At 34.7% G+C, this 22,315-nt stretch overlaps 1 protein-coding gene across 2 annotated transcripts in view; it reads right to left on the reverse strand.

Annotated features, from left to right (window-relative positions):
• Positions 1–22,315, reverse strand: part of Dach1 (dachshund family transcription factor 1) — a 359,092-nt gene that overhangs the window by 198,027 nt on the left and 138,750 nt on the right. For both annotated transcript variants that reach the window (XM_075949513.1, XM_075949512.1), the window contains exon 2: positions 11,182–11,297. In XM_075949513.1, the coding sequence (XP_075805628.1) occupies positions 11,182–11,297 (116 nt within the window). The remainder of the gene's footprint in view (positions 1–11,181; positions 11,298–22,315) is intronic.

Below are 22,315 nucleotides of genomic sequence, written 5' to 3' on the forward strand. Positions count from 1 at the left end.
GTCTTTAGTAAAAGAATGAAACACTGAAGTAAACAGATCAGTTTTGAAAATCTTACTCTGTTTCACATTTGTCAAATAGAAATTTCAATAGCAAAAATAATCTCTCCAAAAACTGACAATAATATGAATATTTCACATGTTGAAATAACAGGCTACATTTATATAGACTTCTAGAATCAACCGTGTGGTACCTTTTTTAATCCCTTCACTAAATACTGTGCTTGCTAAATTCTTATCCTCATATTGTCAGGAACAAGCTTAGGAAATTAGGAAAAGTATATGGAGAAAACCATTTTTTTTTCAAAAATTATTGCATTTCTTATAAAATAGTAACCTCATGGAAATGTGTTTTAATTCAATATAATGTTACGTTATCAGTGCTTTTAAACTGGGGTATATAACTGTGAAATGAATAGAGATTGTAAACATGAATCTTAAACCTCTATATTAATTATACAAAAGTAACAGCTGGCATGAACAGAGTTATATCAGGAGAAAATATATTAGTTTAGATAACTGCAAGATGCCAAACAAACTTACAAAGAGATAAAATGCAACTGACTAAGAGATGATACCATAAACATAGGAAGAGTCCATTGTCCCAGACCTAATGTGGCCACAGAAAAGCAGATTCTGTTCATCTGGAAAACAGCAAATGACCTGTTCTGAAGCTTATCGTTATAAAATCCAAGATTTCCCTGTGTAATGCTAAGCAAAATGTATTAAAATACATCAGCTGGTTTTGTTCTGCAAAGTTCAATTAAGTAGAAGTTATGTCAGATTGTATGATGGATTATTATTAAAAGAAGTGGGTTTGGAGAAGGCAGATTGATGTAGGAGTTTAAGGTTTAAATACCTGTTTTGACTAGTACAAAAGAAATTTGTACTAATGAAATTTGTACGATGATGCTCATTCTGCTACTAAAATGTTATGTTGCATTACTGTTCTTGCCTGTGAGGTCTAAGCAAAGCCAATGTTATTCAAGGTCACTTAGCTGCAAAGTGACAAGGAAGAGATAACCAGCCAGCTTTTTGGTTCCAAGTTAGGAGCTACATACATTACATTCATAAAGGTAAGAGAAAATGACTTGAAAATTTGAAAAAAAATACTGGCGAAAGAAATACAATTCTAAAAATATCAATGGTTCAGTCAATGTACATTTAGTCAGTGAGAAGCTGAAAGGTTCCTTGAATCTTCAAACATTGATTCCTCTTGAAAGTCGGCATTTCCAGTTGAAAGTCAGGTCAGAATAATTTTTAATGAAGTTCAGATTATTACATTTAAATTTGGTTATGTGTTTGCTTCTTCGTGTCATGTCAATAGTTAACTCTTCCTCCTAGTAGAAACTCACAAGTGTGGGCTACTTCAAGGCCAGAAGTGAAGGCCAGAGTGGTCAGAAGAAAAGCCGTTAAATATAAAAAGAAGTTTATGGTAAATTCAATATTCTCAATTTTACAAATAAGCTAAATATATCATCTATAAAGATATCAGCAAAAAGAAATATGATTACTTTAAAAACATAAAGTATTCATAGGAAACAGTATAAACTTTACTTCAGTTTTTATATTTGTATTTAATATTGATTAGTATAATATAATTTAAAGTTTTGAAAATATATACTGTGTAGCGAGAAAGATAGAATATGAGTTAGGGAATAAAAATTCAAGAAAAACTTAGTCCAGGTTGACTTTAAACTTGGTTTATATTGATGTTTACTTTACTTCCTCCTCCTACCTCAATCTATTAATTACTGAGTTTATAGGCCCATGTCATGCCTGATTTACTCAGCACTGACCATTGAACTCAGAGTTTTCTGATTGTTTTGCAAGAACACTGCAAATTCACCATAACCTAACCTCCTTCTTAATAAAGTAGGGACTTGACATTTCCCTAAGAAAAATGATGGGAGCTGAATTTAATGCCTGATGATCAGGAAAGAAGACCTTTGTTTTTGTTTTAATGCCTTTAGTAGTGTATAAGACAGCTTAAACGATAAATAAGAAACCTTTGATAAATGACTTTCTACCCTCATGTTGATTATCAAATGTTTCGTTCAAAATAAACAACTACATTTTTTATAGTAATACACTCTATTGATAGAAAAGTTCTTTGTTTGACCTTTAATTGTGCTGCAGACTGACCCTAGACTTTGAGCACAATAGTGGTAAGCTCTTTCTTGTGGAAACCAATAAAACTCTTGGTATCTTGACAGGCTGAACTTCAATCTATTGATCAAACATTTGTCCTCTGAATACTACAGTTCTACTCTATCATGCAGGATGAGCTTTCTTAACACTAAACATCACCATTTCTGAATTCATTGAATCTAGATGATCCCTTAATATTCAACAGTTGATCAGTACATGTCTTAATACATGTCTGAGTTCCATGTCAACATCTAATATTCCAATTGTCACTAGAGGTGATAGAAAATATTATATTGCTACTTCCTTTTATGTAACTATCATATTCCTGTTTATAAAGTTGAGATTTAATGGCAAATTTTCAAAGTTCTATTGGGGTGATGATACCTATGATTACAGAGACAACAAAAGCATCTCGATGTTTTTAACATAGGATGTTTTCAAATTAACTCAAATTCATTCATTAATAAGGCAACAATCAGTTTGAGTACAAAACACAAATATTTATTAAGTCTCTGATCTCTTTGCTTTTCCACATCCTCTAAACTGTTTTGATAATATTGTTCTTGTCAGTTACCTCTCCTACCTCCTTTCAATGACAGGCTAAAACCTAGAAACATCCTTAGAAAGTTGAGGGGCAATAAAACAAAGCTCCTATTTGCTTTGGTTTAGTCCACAGACCCAGCCTACAGCAAGTTAATCAAGGGAGGGAGCTGAGGTTTTAAAGTTCATCTCAAAGGGGACAGGATATCAAAGAGACACTGAACAAATGAGACTGTCTACACTGTTTTACACAACTTTTGTCCTATCAGATCCAACCATAACTATATCAGACTTGGCTGGTTTTTCTAAATGAACAGGTAGCTGTGTTTATCTCTTCTCTAGTTTATATGGGGAGGGGGAATCAGAATTATGACATCACCAATAGTCAACAAGTTCTAGTGAGCAGTACATGAGAACATGCTACATACTGCATCAGGTATGGGTCAGCATACGAAAAATCCTAAACAAAAGATGGCTACTCTACAAACATCCAGTTACCTATATAAGAACCAGTCATAATCAAACTTAATTAAAAATTACATTTGCCTCCAAAGCTACAGAGAAACCCTGTCTAGAAAAACAAAAATAAAAAATATATTTGCTTTTTAGTATTTTTATATTTATATATTGTTTGGGCCTGTGTGCCGATGCAGAAGTATGGGTGTCAGATGATAGCTGTTGGAAGCTGATCCTTTCCATTTATCATGTAAGTTCCAGAGATGATCAGGTCCTCAGATTTGCCAGTAAAAGCCATAACCCACTGAGCATTCCATTCAGTCCCATTTTGTTTTCTTTCCATGCTGAGGACTGAACTCAGAGTTTTGGAATTCTAGGCAAAGATTCTAGTCTGAACTAAATCTGGAGTCTAATTTTCATGATGCAAATGCATTTTCTTTATCAAAAGAGGCATTGAGATACCAAAAAAGGAAGCAAACATGGCTAAGAATTAGCCAGATTAAAGACTAAAGCCTAGGAATGTATCAAGAAAGAAGCATAATCAGATTATCATTTTTAGTGTTGTCAAATGAGATATGAACTTAAGAGAAATTTAGAAGAGAAAATAAATTAGAGAAGAAAGGACTTTAATTACCTTCTAATTTAAGTGGACGAGCAGCCTGTCCAGAACTCTAGTAACATGGATTATATGTGGTAATTTAATTAAACCTAAAAATAACAGATCTCTGAAACTCAGAAAAATATATCATGAATATCTCTGCTAGGAGCAGAGTCAGAGTTTACTATGATTGGCTATAGTACTCAGTTATGAGGATTATATACTTTAAAAAAATTCAGAAATGGTGACATATGTAGTCAGTCAAGTGCTAGCTGTACAAACCTGAGGACCCAAGGTAGATCTCCTGAATCCATGTTAAAAATCTCTGTATAATGAACTCATATATCATCAAAACACCAGGCATAGAGAGACAAGCATTTTCCTGGGCTTGTCAGCCAGTCAACATCATATACTTTGACTAGTTCAAGTCAGTGAGATATCCTGACTTTGAAAAACCAAGTAGAAAATGCCTTGAAAAGCAACTATAGGTTGTCCACATGAATACACACACATCTTGTTGTGTATAGGCATGGGTCTCACACATGAACATGCACACAGAATATAATTAGCAAGCAGATGTATTTATATTATTCCTCATACCAAAACTGTATTTATATTTAACAAAATTCCAAGCTAGATTTTATTCAAATGTATGATAAGTTAGTTCTAAGTCAAAACACTAGGGGTACAATGAAATTTATAATCCATTAAGATCATTTAGCACGGTGAAAATATAGTTATACTCAAAATAAACAGTAATTATGAAGTCTAATATGTTATTTCTGTAACTAACACACAAAGTTTTTCAGTTTTTCATGCTTGTATGTAGTCATCATAAGCTATGAATAAAAAGAAATATTTTCTTTTATGTACTTGGTATACCTCTGTTTGTACTCTAAACTCTAAATATTTAATATAGAGACTATGTGTGTTTAGTGGAACTTAAAAAGCTATATTAACACACTACAGCTTCAGTTTGTAACTGTGAGGCATAATAATTCCTCTCAGAAATCCTTCACTAAACATTTATTAGCAATATTCACTGAACAAATATTTATTTTGAGTCTCTGCCCTATGCCAGGCAATATTCTCCAATCATTGAGCAAAAATGGCCAGAATCTTTTTGTATACATTTAGTGTGTCCATCTGAGACACATAATTGACGTCTCACCATTTCCCTGCAGAAAGACTTACTGGGTATGAGGAACTGACAGCAGCCCCTTAAATTATATTCCTAGGACCCTGAAATATCCTACTTTAAATGAAAAAAAAGTACATGTTGATGTTTACGATGCTAACATAGAGAAATTCTCATAAGTACCTTACAAGACAGGGGCAATAGGGATAGTTCAGGTACATACAGGGTCACAGGGTACTGTGTGTGTCTGTGTCTGTGTGTGTCTCTGTGTGTTTCTCTGTATTGTGAAGAGAGACAGAGGAGAGAGAGAGAGAGAGAGAGAGAGAGAGAGAGAGAGAGAGAGAGAGAGAGAAAGACAGAGAGAGAAAGACAGAGAGAGAAAGACAGAGAGAGAAAGACAGAGAGAGAAAGACAGAGAGAGAAAGACAGAGAGAAAGACAGAGAAAGACAGAGAGAGAAAGACAGAGAGAGAAAGACAGAGAGAGAAAGACAGAGAGAGAAAGACAGAGACAAGGACACAAAGTGGTGTAAAGCAACTCTACCCCAAGTAGTACCAGTCATTAAGGAACATTTCTCCTCTGAAACCTCAGGAGGGTTCTGGCCCTGCAGGCAACATAATTTGGGCTGAATGATACTGAACCTGAACTCTTGGTCTCCAAACCTTGAAAAAAAGTTCAGTTCTTTACCACCAAACTTGTAGTAATTAGTTCGAGCAGTCTCAGAAAAGGAATGGAGTTTTCTTCTCCAGTTTTAAAACTTCCATAAGATACAAGGTGGTCCAGTGTTCAGACCAGTCCACCATAAATGAAGCAAAGAAGACAAATTGATCATTTTTCCTCCCATGAACCTAAAGGAGGTCCTCTATCATGGGACATTTGATACCCTTGAGAGATCCACTCAGTTTTTCTACACATGAACACAGAAGTCACATTTATGCTATGCTGTGCCAAAGTGAGCATTCCGAGAAGTTCATATCACGGTCACTTTTTAAGCAAGGCACTCAAAGGGAGGAGTCAGACTAAACATGGTTATAATATTTTTCAGCATAGAGAGAAGATTCAGTTGTTTCAGAAGGCCAAATGAGGATGTTAAATGTCTTTAAAATGCTACAGGTGCTAACATTCGGAAAAGAGTAGTTTGGGTGTTTCTGCTCATCATTAATATCATCTAGAAAAAATAATATCACCTCAAAAGTAAGTTTTAGTGTCATCTCTTCATACAAAAAACGTTTGCCTTTAAAACTGTTATTGTGGGTTTGTTTGGTTTGTTTTGATTTTAAGATATGAATGTTTCAATTTTATTAACCATTGGATAATACTGTCCATGGTCTAGAAATTTATAAAAATTTAATAATTTACAAGGTAGAAATTCTTACCTTCAGGCATAGTGTATTGTACTCTGTGTGTTATAATCTTTTTCTTTCTGAATATGTGTTACCTATGAATCTGCGAAGTCATAATTAGAGTAAAGCAATGTCCAAGTAGTAAATTATGAATCAATCATTTAATTTGAGTATATTTGCAAAGAGCAGATATTGAATAGCATTTCTTTTAATATCAAATACAAGTGTTGGGTATTCTTATGTTATTACTAAATACAGATATAGAAGTTATATTTCAAAAGGAGTTTGGATTTTGACCTAAATAAGAAATCAGGAAGTTGGCTAAATATGCTCTCCAAATTGCACTTCTGGCACAAAGAAAGGAATATTCTAAATTCCTAAACATCCTTTCCTTAATTGCATAATAGACATGATTCTCTAAAAAGTCTGAATGCTATTAGAGCTCCGTTGCTAGGATGAATTTATTCCAAACTGGTGCATAATTCAAAAATGATTTATGGCAAGCGCTCAACAGGATAAATGCTGTGACCACTGCAGGAGGTGTGTTGCCTTGTGAGATTCTACAAAAAGGCTTCTTCTTTCGTGAGCTGCAACTTCAAGTTACATTTTGTCACAGCGATAATTTCTGGAAATCAGGACCACCTACCCATGTCCTCTCCTAAACTTACACAAAACTTACTCCACCAAAGATAATTATAAACAAGTAAAAATAGCACAGATAATGTCATGGAGTTTCTAATTTCAAAAATGGTATCTATTTTATTATAAATATCTAAGTTATTAATGTTTTAAACTATATAATCATTTCTTCTGAAAAAAAACAGCTTCTTTTATATTCTGACATCAGTCATTAAAATTAAAAGTAATTGGGTGACCAGTAATAAATTTATAACTATTTATAAAACTATCAAACCTAATAGATCTTATTTTCACAGTACCAGGCTAGATGAAATTTCAGTGTTTTAAAAAGTTAGAAGTGAATTCTATGGACACAACAACAGAAGAGTGCTCAAGAATAATCTAAGGACTTGAATCTCAGGAAGTGAAAATCAGCAGATTTTCTATTGCAATCTTTCTGTTTATTTTGAAGTTGGTACATTTGTACTTTGGAAGGTGTATTCATGTCTAAGACATGCTATCCTTATCTATCAATAAAGAAATTTTAAAACTCCAGTTAATTGGATAGAAAATAATATGCTTCCATATGAGTAGATATGATCCTATATTTGATAAAAACTTAAATTCCTTCTAGGGGAAAAAATGTGTGTAAACAGGTAATTAAATCATCTACAATAAGGTAACTCCATTGGAGAACAACATTCATAGCCTGGTGAGCTTAAATCTTAAGAGATGGAAACAGGTGAGATTATAGCAAGCAAATCAAACTATTCACAGCCCTTACAGAAGCTGCTTAACTCTATTAGATTCCCAACCTCCTCCTATTTACCCTCCTCATGAAACATCACCCCACCTTTTCAGTGCAATGTTTAGTAAACTTGACGAAAATCCAGGTTTATGGCTTCATAATACATTGCGAAGAACAAAGAGGCAAAAGGCATGACTCAAGAGAATGGCACCACAACTGAAATGCATAAAATGATCTGACTTGAAAGATGAATGTCTAATGATGAGCCAAGTTGGAACTACCTTCCATGTCTCTTTTCCATCAATATTTTGTAATGTGTATGATGGGAAGACTTCTCAAGGGCAGCATGATGTTTTTTGATATCTGGGTCGAAGTATACAGACGTGTTTTATTCACTTCAGTTACTACAAAGTTATTTTATGATGTCATGTGAGTGTTGCTCCATTGAGATTTTGAAGGCATCATCTATTTTAAATGTTACTTTCATCGATAAGTGTGTATTACTTTTGCCTTTACAATTAAGGCAAAATTAGAACCAGATCTTGAATATTTTTAAATGAGTAAAATGTGCAATTGTATTCTTTGATTGGGCAACTTTTTAAAAGCAATAGAAGCCTATCAAATATAGAAAAATATTCATGTGGTTAATTAGAAAAATCCATATGAAATCATTGATATCACATGTGCTCAGATATTTTGCTCATCACCCTTGAATGTTTCAGCTATTAAATATACCAAAAGTTTAATTTTGCATATAAGGCAACAAAAATTTCAAAGAACAGTGAGGCAATTAATTTTATCAGCCTGACTAGATGGAAAGACATCTACAGCGGTGAAGCATAATTGTGCCTTAATCTGTGACGGTATCTCCAGGTCTGACGGTGCAAACTACATTAATGGCAGAAGAAAAACTGCACCCCATCCAACATACTGGGGCCTGAATTTGGGACCAGGATTTAATAGAAGATTTCATCAAAAATGGTTATGCTCTGTCTTGTTTCTCTGCTTCCAAGCCACCACCAGGAAGTGAGCAACTCTTTCTACCAACCTCCCCCCATGATGCTCTAAATTCAGCTGCCCTAGAACCAGCAGGCCATATATCTGACTGAAACCTTAAGACAAAATAAATACTTTCTTCTAAGTAGCTTTTCTAGGGCATTTGTCCCAACAACAAGAGAAAAAAAAGTGATTGGCAAAAGAACATTTGATCAACTAGTTAAACCTGAATTGCTCAAGCTTCAATGGATGTTACCAATTCCTTTTTCAAATGTCAAATTTGAGTTTAGAATTTTGGGCAGTGGGATTCAGTAGGATGAGAAGCAAATAACCTAAACAAATGGCAAAGATAATACTTGGCTGACAACTAGGTCATTTTTTGCTAATAATATATGTCTTCTACATATAATTTCAATTATTTGGAGTCTAAATGATTTCTTAGTGGATTAGGAGTGTTTGCTGTACAAATAGTTGGATCTAAGTTTAAAGCCCAACACACACACAAAAGTTAGATGTGGTGAATGGGACATAAGGAAGAGTGGCCTTGCCGATTGTCTACTTAGCTCAAGGTTCAATGAAAGACTGTCAAAAGACTATGGCAGAAAATTATATAATTTGACACCAAATGTCATCATTTGGCCTACACACACACTCGCGCACACACACACACTCGCACACACACACTCGCGCACACACACACTCGCGCACACACACACACTCGTGCACACACACACTTGCGCACACACACACACTCGCACACACACACTCGCTCACACACACACTCGTGCACACACACACTCGCACACACACTCGCGCACACACACTCGCACACACACTCGCGCACACACACACACTCGCACACACTCGCACACACACACACTCGCGCACACACACACTCGCACACACACTCGCGCTCACACACACACTCGCACACACTCGCACACACACACACACTCGCACACACACACACTCGCGCACACACACACTCGCGCACACACACACACTCGAACACACACACACTCGCACACACACACTCGAACACACACACACTCGCACACACACATTCGCACACACACACACTCGAACACACACACACTCGCACACACACTCGCGCACACACACACATTCGCACACACTCGCACACACACACACACTCGCACACACTCGCACACACACACACACTCGCGCACACACACACTCGCACACACACTCGCGCTCACACACACACTCGCACACACTCGCACACACACACACACTCGCACACACACACACACGCGCACACACACACTCGCGCACACACACACTCGCACGCACACACACACACACACACACCTGCAACCACAAATGCACCTTTATTATTCACACAAACTTAACATCACATTTACATATATACATTTATTTATACAGACAGTAAAAAAATAGGAACTTTTTGGAACACTGATAAGAACAGTACTAAATATAGAAATAGGATAAAACCAAGCAGAAATGATACTTGATAAATATTCACAAAATTGAGTTTCAGGTATTGATATAAAAAATTAGTGTGAATTAAGTTCAAGGAATTTTAACCCAACATCTAAATGTGACCAGATGTCAATGAATACATTAAAACATAGAAAAGGAAAATGTTCAAAAGAAGAAGACAATGCTGATAGAAGTTCAGAAAAAAAAAAAAGAAACTATTTAGCTTCAGTTGGTGGCAAACACTTCTAACTCAACATTTCTGGAGGATGAGGCAGAAGGATTTTAAATTGGGGCCAGTTGTGCTATGTCTGAAAGGAAAAAGGAACTCTCTTTTGGTCAAGAGATATCTGGTGTTTTAGATGTGTTGCATAACATATGTATCTCCTCCTTAAGCAAGAGATATAAATGTTATATAATTTAATCATTATGTTCATCTGTACAAAGCTCTGGCTCTTTCCTGGTGAGTGCCAAAAGTGGGCACAGACATAGAAACGAACATGAAAGAATTAACAAGCATCTCCAAGTGACGTAAATCAAATGAGCTATGTTTTGGTGTGATCTATGATCACTTAGGATGCATCAATATGCACGTGCTCTCTCCAATACGCTTTCACCTACATGTCTTCAAAAGTCTTAAAAACCTTCCTTTAAATGATTCTAATTAAATGTATTTGTTTGAAAAATAAATGCAGGTTTTTTTTGCTTCTGTATCTGTATTCTTGAATTATTTTGGAATAAAAATTGTTCTAAATCTAAGCAAGAGGGTTTGATTAATTTACGTATACCTCTCAGCAATTGACCTTGGGAAGTTACTGGTACTTCCTGAGCTTCTAATTTTCAGTTTAAAAAACAAAAAACTCTAGGACCTGTAATTTTTGTTTTATGAGATTTGTTGGGGGGGTAATTCAAATGACTTTTAGCACTTTAATCAATTAATCTCATGTCATTTTATTCTTGCAAAGGAAATCATAGTAATCGTGATGCGATTTTCAAATAACCCCTTATCAGAATATTACCTCAGTGTTTGCAAAACGAAGCCAAAACATGTAAATGCCATTGCAATGATGGCGATGTGTAAAATCTGTAATATTGGTTGATATTTAATGTTTTGGAACATATAACCACACTCTTACCTGTTGGTGGAATTATTCCAGGAGACATGAGGCCAGGGACAGAATGCGGCATGATATGAGAGTTCTCTGGGGAGGTGACACTTTGAGTCCTCTTAGGAGGCCTTCCAGGTCTGGAACTGAGACAAACAAACAAAAAATTTTACAATTAAGCTGTTGTCTGACACATCATTTCAAAGTTGTTTCAAGTGGTAACACGGACTGTAAATAAATTTGTTTCAAGGACGGTTGCTTTTGCAGTTAGATGTAATAGACTTCCATCACTAATTAGATTACATGCTGAATTCATTTTCCTCATTGAAGATCAGCCACTCCTGATGCATAATTCATAGCCTGTACCTCGTTACCTGCTTCTTCATATTAATATCTATACACAGTTTGAATTGCCTCGTTTGCATATGCTGAAGTTCTGCATTCAGCCTTCAGCGCGAAAATTATGCACTAACTTGTAATAATTATTACAGTCAGCCTGCTATTGATTTATGAGACTTTTAAAAACCAAATATGTGTAGTACTTGTAATGAATGATATTTTAAGGTTCTTCAGGAAATTAAAAGGCAATGGCTGCCTAAGGAAATGTTCTGCTTGTTTGATTTAATACTACAGTTAGCTGGGAGGTGGAAGGAAAGAATGATTCAGACCTATAGCACATTTTTCGATGATATGTTTTATTACTTCGCACTGCTAGCCTGATATCTAGATGATAAATGACAATGCATCTCTAATGTGTGAAAAGGTCTTGCAATTTCTTTATTTTTTTGTCGTTTAAAAGATAAGTCAAGTTATCATTTAACCCTTATTCTATTTAACTGAGCAATCCCACAAAGTAGTCCTATTTTTAATATACAAGAGCAAATTGGAGAGGCTTGGGATTGTTTGTAGGGCATATTGAGAAACTGCTTATGTAGCATCTTAAATTTGCCCTTAGAAAAAAATAAAAATGTGCTTGTTGTTAGCACTTCCTGTCCTTCTCACTCACCTTAGAGAAGATTAATTTCTTAAGTTTCCAAAGCATATATATAGTTAAATATTTGCTATTTTTGTCAGAAAATACCACCAAAAATGGAGTATTTACAGTCCTTTGAGACAAATAAGAATAGTTTGCATTATGTTCTTATTTTGCCTCAGTGTTATGAATGTGCTTTTGATAGACCCTCCATTATTTATTTGACTAACATATGCCTAGATATATCCAAAGCATCAGATATATCTATCCTTTCTCCTCAAGCATTCCTATGTTTGGCTCTGCTGAACTTCCTTGCTTCATCAACAGATTTAAAAAAAAATTAAAAATGTTTTTCTTTTATTTTATGTAAGTAATGTATGTGGTCATTCAGTGAATAATTGCTAAGTCCCTGCTGTTTTCAAAGCAGTGTGCTATGGAGGCTAATTTGGAGGAGTGAGTCCTTCATCTTCAAGAGTTTATATTCTTGCCAAGAGGGAAGAACTTATCTTGTTCATAAATAACTGTGATGTAAATCATAATGTGCTAGGTCACATATGGAAGCTGTAATCTCTGTACTAATAGGAGCATAGGCTAGGTGATGAGACTTTCATTTTCGGGAAAGAAAGATGGCAGGGAAAACATTAGAAGAAAATTTGAATGTATGTTAGATGTGTAAAAGAACAGCACACTTCTCAAAGAAATAAAGCCACAGAAATCATCGATGTCCAGTGTTAATTCTGTTGAACTGACATAACTCAAAGAGCAAGAGGAACACAGTTTGAAACTGCAGGACTTAGAGCCTAGCAGTAGATCCTGGAGACCTATGGAATGAGAGCACGGAGCTTACTTGCAACTTTATCTGTTGTGCAAATCAATATGGATACCCTCCTGCTTATTGCTCTGGTATAGCTCTCCAGCCACTTACTCTTATTCTTCACTGTGATTCTCCTGACTTTTTAACTGATCATTTGCTGGGGATCAATCAACAGTGCTCTGTTGTAAACTCTTCCATTGTCATCACTTAGATGCTAGGACTAATGGCTAAACATACATCTACAGCCCAGATCTTCCTCTGGGATGCCAGACAGATTGATGCCTATCTAGTAGACATCCCTGATTAGATGTTCTATAATAATCTCAGACTCAGCTTATCCAAATCCGAACTCAGCATCTGCCCCATTAAAACCTATTTCTCTTTCCCTTGATCAGCAAAATGGCACCTGACTAAGCCAAATGTCCATACTTGGATATATCTTTTCCTCATTTGCATGCTTAAATATGATCTCTCTGAAGATATCTCCTTATGTTCTTGTCTCTGTCCCACTTCTCTTCCAGATCATTCTTTATTTTTTTTTTTTTTTGGTTCACTGTTACAGATTTTCTAAGACCTAGTTAGTTCTAGTCTAGAGCCTCATTTATAGATAGCACTCCAAAATAATTTCAGAGGAATATTTCTACTATATATGCAGATATACACATATATACATATATATACATACATATTTGTCAGTGTATCACATTTGATTAAAAATATATTTCTTATTGGATTCACTCTCTAATATTTGGCTCAATCTTCTTTTCTAGTTTTACTCTTTTATTTCACCATTTATATATTGTCTTTCGTTCTCTTTAAATTTTATCTTTATCTTTTGAAAGATTACAGTATGTGTCTGAAGCATGACTTTGAACTCACTTCACACTTCTTTAACCACCCTTTCCCCAACCCCCAAACACACATGCTAGGATTACAGATCCTGTACCACCACACTGATCTGAAAAATGGGTGGCTTGGGTTTTTTTAATAAGGGTTGCCTCTGTTACAATTTCTACAAAGAAAAAAAGAATCCTTCTCTCTGCATTACCTCGCTAAGTCCTACACATTGTTGTATGTCAGCACTTCAGGTTTCAGGCTGTACTTTTAAGAACAATGCAGTCATTGGGTATTACACTATTAACATTCTATCAGTCCATATTGCATACATCTGCAAATCTGTTGTACTCTCGGAACTTCACGGCAGACAAATAAGTCAGTATTTTACACTTTTTATTTTTCGAAAATATTTTGATTTTTTTTGTTAATCTTCTTTCCCCACCCACCAGACTTCACAAATACCCTGCCCTGTCAATTCCAATGATAAAAAAAAAAAAAGAAGTAGAAAAAAGGGTTCTGGAATATATAATAAAGAAAAAAAGAAGAAAGACACACTCAAAGGCTGTAATTTGGAGAAAGTATGGGCATATTCTACCGGTATACCTCAAGCATGAGTAAGAAGGTATGCAATTGGGGGTAGCCATGGAGAGAATTGGAAAGGAAAGGAGAGTTCAAAGATTTGAACTTTTTGCCCTTTGACTTGTTTTGCTTCTAAAGAAAATGAAACTGCTGAGGAATACTTCATTATTCAGGCCACAGGAGCTGTCCTCACACCTTTCACTTTGGAAGCAAAAGTCAGGCTACCACTAAGTAGGAACACTTTAATTCACGCTGTGATTAGAATAAACCCAGTGGGCTCCTTTCACCACAGACATCACCTGCCCAATCTATCACATCCCATGAAATTCCACCAATAGAGATTTATTGCTCTCGGACTGGATGCTTGAAGTTCTTTTAAAGCCTTCCATTAAAATGCAAATACCCTTGGTGGTGGTAACACCCTAAGGCCATCAACTAACACCCTACTGGGGATTACTTTACAATTACAGGAGTAGAAGCCTTGAGACACTGAGGCCAAAACAGAACAACTGTTTTATAAGAAAGGAGTTAAAGATGTCAGGTTTCCCTAGATACTAGGATACTGGTTGTCTTCTCTGAGAATCAGATAGAACTTCTTCTTCTTCTTCTTCTTCTTCTTCTTCTTCTTCTTCTTCTTCTTCTTCTTCTTCTTCTTCTTCTTCTTCTTCTTCTTCTTCTTCTTCTTCTTCCTCTTTCTCTTCTCCTTCTCCTTCTCCTTCTTCATTGAAGAAAAGTAGAAAAATGTATTTACAACAAAGATTATTGCTATCCCTTTATTATTTATAGTAGGGTCCTTTATTGAGAAGCTTATATTGTACTCAATGAAATTTGAACACTAACTTCTAGAGACCATTAATTTCTCTAATACTCTGAGGGAAAAATCCTTATTGAAAATACTTAATTTTTAAATGCTTTCACCAGAAATTTAAAGAACTTTCAAGAGATCATATGCTAGTGTGAAGGCCAGAAGTACACATGTTACGGTCTAAATACATATACCTGAATACAGGATTAATTAATTTACCATACAGCATAATCTTATTCAAATTACCTAACAGCCCAGAACAGCTAATTAAATTACCTTATTGTCATACACTGTCTAGATATGCTTTTGGAGATCAGTTATTCTTGAAAAGAGAAACAAAAACTCAACTGAACAGAGGAAGCAAAACAATTTGCAAAACTATGAGTATGTGCATTAATGACAGCTACATCCATCCTAGACTTTACCACAGTAGAAACAAGTGGTCCAAAGTCTACTGAGCTGTCCTGCATCTAATCGAAAGGAAGACATCATTCAAATCATTAGCCATCGTAGCTTGGCTGCAATCATAACCAAAGACTTCCTTCTTGTCTCTCTCAGTTCATCATCTTTTAGCCACAGTCCGGACTTTGATATTTTTAAAAGGAGGACAACAACTTCGAGATGTCCAGACCCCCACTTCAAACCTCTGATATTTAGAAACACACAATTTTATGCAGTTTTGAATAAGGAGGTTTTCTTTTCAGATGGATAACTTTGAACAATCTTCTTTCTTGTCTCTCTCTGACCGTACAAAGTATACAGACACTTCATTGTCCATTTGTTCCCAGGGCTCTAGGCCACAGGGTCTGACTTCAGGCACATTTATGATGTTTATTCAAGGAGAGTCAAAATTCAGCTTTAGAAGAAGAAGTCAAAGTGATATGCAGCTAAGTGCATTAAAGGAATTAGAGTCATTGGCAATGCTGGCAGGGGGCTCCTTCACAGATGTTTCAGTCAACAGACGTCCTAGGGCTAATGTCTTCAACAGCTTTTGAGAAAGCTTTTGAGAAATTTTGGTGACTGATTATCGATATGAAAATAGCTGCCCAGCCTTCACCCTCCAAAAGAAGGTAAGCCCAACCTGTTTATATAGGTTCCTATTATTCTGTCACTCTTTCGTTTACACAAGAGTCAAAGTATAACCATGTGCAAGCAATGAAATATACACGACATCAGCCCAATGCACAGGAGAGATTCACAATCTTATTTGAGGTAGAAATTAAAATTGCATCAGGTATGAAACGGTATAACAGAAAAACATATGGGAGAAAGTGAATATTGAGCGAGACCCTAGAACAAAATTATTTAGGAGTGAAAGTAACCCATAATACTAATCTATAAGACTTATTTGCCCTCTCCTATTTATGTACAGAAAAAAAAATGCTTATGTGCTATAGTCTTCAAGTTTTGAGTAAAATGAGTTGACAGTACAAAGATAAATGAGGATTTTGATATCTATTATGTATTTCTTGATTTATGATCTCCTTGTAAGATAATTATATATTACGATTTAGATCACTGTTAAATATTCACATTATAATAATGTAATGCATAATTTGTATGTTTTCTGTTTACATTAACAATGTATTTGAGATCAGAAATACATATTCTTCTTAATGATTTGCAATCTTGACTTGAACATTGAAAAGTCATAAACTTTGAGTGCATAATAATATGGAATAAGGATTTATATTAAGTAAATGAAAATAGCCACACTCATAGTTGCAGATGTGGACGTATTTGAGTGCAAAACAGAAAACACAGTAAAGAAAGATTGGCCTATGATTATAGACATAATGAAGGAAAGCACATTAAATTATTATCTCTGAATGAGAATTATATATTTGTCTTTGTCTGAAAATCATAAGATATTTGCATATAGCTTAAAAACAAAAGCAAATCTTTAAAAAGAAGTCACATTTCAAAAGCTCACAACGTATTTCTACAGAGAACTCATTGTGAATTATGATCATCCTTGGTCATATATAGAAGGGCCTGAGATCTACATGTATCTATATCACTTCTACTCAACATATTTCTTAAATTTCCCTCAAAGACAGAAAGTACACAAAAGTAAAGATAACTTCCAGATTCAATAAAATTCGGAAAACAGATTCACGAGTTTTGCACAAACTCTCGGAAGACTGATGTACTTTTCATAAAACGAAGCAAAAGAAGCATAGCTTTCTCCTAGATACTATTAACTTGTTTATAAAAATATATCTTTGTATTTACTGCGCAGTATGAACCACGATGTTTGCAAGGTTCATGTGACAGAATTGTCCCAGAGTATGAAATAGATGGTTCTCTACAGATAAGTATGCACAGATTCAGTGACCATGCATTACAGCTGTCTACAGGGGGAGTAAGCATGAGTCACCATCAGCTTCCATGACATGAGGCCAAAGTTCAGAACACTCAACAACTCACGAGGCATTTAATGGAGTTCCTAAACTTAACAAATGTACAAATATTGATTACAAGAACACACTGTAACAAAGTATGTGGTTAATAAAAAACTTTGTTGTTTAAGTAGGAAAATGATTAATTAAATTTAATAAATATGTGTTAGGGAAAGAAATGAAATGATCCTAAAACTGTCAGTATTTTGTTCCATAGAGCATAAAGCACATTCTCCAGTATATATATATATATATATATATATATATATATATATATATATATATATATATGTTTATATAAGTCCTGATTTTTCATGAGCATGGTAAAATGAGCACACTAAACTCAACATAATACCTGTTATTTCCAGGGAAATCATTTTTAGTGAGATCTTCAAAAATGTAACAATAAACTTTCAAATTAAGAGTTGCAAAAGAATATATTCTACCCAATGAAATAATTTATGTTGAAATTATAACATTTATTTATGGCTTAACACTACCATTCCATGAGATTTGTCATGAAAGTCATGAAAGACTTCATCTCCAAAGAACAAAAGAAATACCAAGTTTCATATTACACCAGTTTCCAAAATAAGGCTTTGATTTGGAATGTCTTTAATCCTTACATTTGCCAACATAATTTGAGGAATTGGGTAAAATTTATCTGTTCATATCACTGCATGTATGGATGATCAATTTTTGAAAGTTATTCTTTAAAAAAAACTAGGTAAAAAATATTTTTAATTTAGGGTTGTTATCGCTTTCATTTCATAAAATAAACAAAATAAAGAATGATACTTAAACTCACAAGATTAGCATCATATACCAAACTATACATCTATATTTTTATATATAACTATATATAAATTATGTAGTTTATATGCATCAGCATATATGCATGACGTAAAAGTCATATATCATGTATTGATATATAATCATATATATGATATATATTTAGATCTGATTATATATATATCTATATCATATATAACAGATATCTATATCACATATACAGTTAAGCATGGCAGGGGTGCTTTAATCCCAGCACTGGCAAGGAAGAAGCAGGTGGGTCTCTGTGAGTTTGAGGCCAGCCTGGTCTACAAAACTATCTCCAGGAGAGGCTCCAAAAGCTACAGAAAAACCCTGTCTCAAAAACCACACCAAACCAAACAAACAAGAAAATCATATGTGTAACTATGTATAAATTAATTATACATAAATAACCTAAATTAACTATATATAAACTAGAAATACATAAATGAGTAAACACAATATAATTCAATGTATCTATACACACACACACACACACACACACACACACACACATATATGCTATAGCAAATCTGGTGAGGAAGAATGATTTCACTGTGCCCTCAAAACCCACATTGGTGGAGATTAAGCAGCACAGGGCATTAATTAGGAGGAAACCTTCTTCCAAGGTCAACAACAAATACCTGAAGTTCCTAGCTCAGATCGAGATACCAAATACTAAAGAAGAAATAAGCCCAGAAAAGAAGAATTTACTGTATGTATAAGCCATTCTCAAGAATTTACATCTTAAATATTAACTTTTTGTCTCTTCTTTGACTTTCCTATTTGTATTATTTATATCCTACTTCTGAGAAAAATGTACAAAAGTTATTTCCTAGAGAAATGTCGAGGAAAAGAAGAAAAGCAATGCCACCTCTGCTGTGCAGTACATGGAGAGTTGTCAAGGAATTCAGTTTTGAAACAGATTCCAGGATTAACTGCAGAATGCTTTAGCCTCTCAGCTTCCACTTGCACAAGGATTCTAGCATGCCCTCTTCCTGAAAAGATGACGCTAAAGCATGGAAAGCTATGTTGTTTCCAGAATGTACAGATTTAATAACATGCTTAATTCATTAGCTGGCAGAGAAGTTACAAAACCACCGAACATTACTGTTAATACGACTTATATTAATTTAAATCTATTAAATTCCCTCAGAAAGTGCATTCTCTAATGAAAGGCCTTTTATATTAATATTAGGTACTATAAGAAATTATGAAATCACCTTCCTGTATCAAAGACTTGGGGAAGACACCAGCAATTGCTTTTTTTAAAGCTTAAGTAGACTTTGTGTTAATGTGGGCATTTTCTTTCCCTGAAATAAAGAACAAGGGATGCTTTTAAAATTTTAATCATTATGTTAAATTCTGTGTTCTTTGTGCATGTGTATTTGTTACTTTTTCCTAAGTGTGTTATGCCCTAAAATAATTAGAAGTGATTTAGCTGGCTAGAGCATAGATACTTGACTGCAGTTACAACCCATTTTTAGATACCAGGAATTATTTTAAGGACTTACTTTTCAAGTAAGGTCTAAGTATTGTTTTCCTAGTTATAAATAATAATAACTGAGACAAATAGATATTACAATATTTTATGTAGAAAATTGTGGTTATATATTTATTATTTCTGCTAAATAAAATATTTCTTTTCTTGGCTTTTTGAGACAGGGTTTCTCTGTGTTAGAGTCTTGGCTCTCCTGGAATTTATTCTGTAGACAAGCCTGGCCTGGAATTGACAGAGATCACCTGCTGCTGTCCCCAGAGTCCTGGGCACTAAAGGTGGTGTCATGTGCCTCCACTGCCTGGTTCAAATGTTTCTTGATTAAACCTGGCATTCATTATTATATTAGAGAGAATTCTAGTGGAAACAAAATTATTGCATGTTGATTTCTTAAATTAAAAATAGAAATGTGCTTTACAGTCAGGTTTTCTGTCAGACTACTTGTCAATGGATTGTCGAATTTTAAAAATATGTTTCTATATTAGTGCAATAAATTAGATTCAAAGAACATAAATCTGAAGACTTGCTTCACATACATTCTCATTCAAACATCTGTGTGTAAGCAGCTGTTGGAAAGACACTGGACCAAGAGACAGATCCGATGGGGGAAAACAAAAATATACACCCCTGTTTCCAAAATGGCTTCATAATTGATGTTGAATTAAGCCACAAAGACTTAAATGGTTGTAAAAGAGAAGAAGGGTTAAATTTTAGGTAAAATTAAGACGCAAATGTATCTATAAGTTATGAAACATAAATATAGTTTTGAAAGATGAAGTGTAAGTGAGATGAAGACAATGAAGGTATCGAATGTCGCACTCAAGGTTTCTAACGCAAAAAATTTGCAACAAAAATAATGATTTCTTATTTGACAATGTTCCATGTACCCAGAATTACTAAGGCTACTTTCTAAGTCTTTGTATGTATGTATGCATTATGTGTGTAAGTATGTATATATATGTGTGTGTGTGTGTGTGTGTGTGTGTGTGTGCAAGCATGGGTATATATTGCACTCAGCTTTTTTGCAAAATTGAATTATTGGCATGGAATTTTTTCTTGTTAATACACCTGAATTTTCTAATATGAGGTCAGAAAACATTGTTTGACTGTCTCTACCAATAGGAAAAATTTTGGCAAATACTGAGAAGGAAAATATCATAAATGTAGAATAGGGACTCAGAGAGGAAAATGTAGTTTCTTGTAACACCAGGAATATGCGATCGTCTGATTTTTTTCAATTCTCACGAGCTTAGCATGAAACTCAACTACTGTTTTAAAGATAGAGTTTAAACATCATTCTATCTAATAATTTATCAAAAAGAATCATTATGCTAAATACCTTATCATATATCATATGATTTAATATTCATAGTAATTTATGTCCTATTTATTACCACTGGACCAATTTTACAAACAAATCTAATGGTCCTTAGTGAGAGAACAAGAAATATTAAAGTTTGTGTTGCATGCCTGTAACTTTGTATTTTTCAGCCAGGAAAATCAAAGTTAAAAATCATCTGGGTCTATACAAAAGAGAGAAAGGGATAAAAAGAAAATGAATAAACCAACAAAGGAAATCTTCAATAACCCAGATTTCTGATGTAAGAGAAGGGAATGAAACCCGGCCTTTGCAGTAGTTGTAGGACTATTTCAACCGTAAAGACGTTTGTACCATAGTCTGTAATATCTGGAACACTTCTGAATTTGCTTGTTATGGGAACATTTCCACAACACAGCTATGAAACTATATACTATTGAAAAACAAAATACCCTTTCTTCTCGCATTTTAAACTTACTACTTGTTACTTGAAATAGTTTCCAGGAAGACCTCCATGTGTCTTGCCTGCCCTGCTATCAGACAGTATGTCAATAGATCCACTGAGCAGGTCTCTTTAACCACCGTGCTGCATTTTCAAAAAATATTATGGTTTCATTTGTTTGTTGATAACTGTCCATCATTACAGTATTCATAAAGATAAGGCTTCAAAGGGTCTTGTTCGGTGTTAGGCCATACAGCATAGAAGCAAAAGGTCTTACACAACATAGGACATCATTGGTTCTTCAGTGAAAGATAAATTAAGAGTAAACACTTGCAGGGAGGAATGGACGCTTGTGATTATGACCCTCAGATCGAATGCGCTTTAGTACTAATTTACAAGCAGCAGATCTGGCTCTACAGCATGTCACAGGGTTTCATGTGTTGACCAGTTGATGAGGAGGAGGAGGAAGCCTGCTGAGTTCCTGCCTTCCATGCATTATCCTTTCTGCTAACTAGTTTTGCTCATCTGCCTTCACTTTTCAAAATTAGGTGGCTGGAAGGAGAAGCATCCATACAGCTTTAAACCGGTGGAAAGCTAGTGAGGTAAAAATCACCAATTAAGATGTCCTATATGCATTTTTTTAAAAACTTAGTTTGAAATTCTAGACTTTCATACTTGAAATTTTA

Source organism: Microtus pennsylvanicus, chromosome 15 (genome assembly GCF_037038515.1).
Source record: "Microtus pennsylvanicus isolate mMicPen1 chromosome 15, mMicPen1.hap1, whole genome shotgun sequence".
Lineage (NCBI taxonomy): Eukaryota > Metazoa > Chordata > Mammalia > Rodentia > Cricetidae > Microtus > Microtus pennsylvanicus.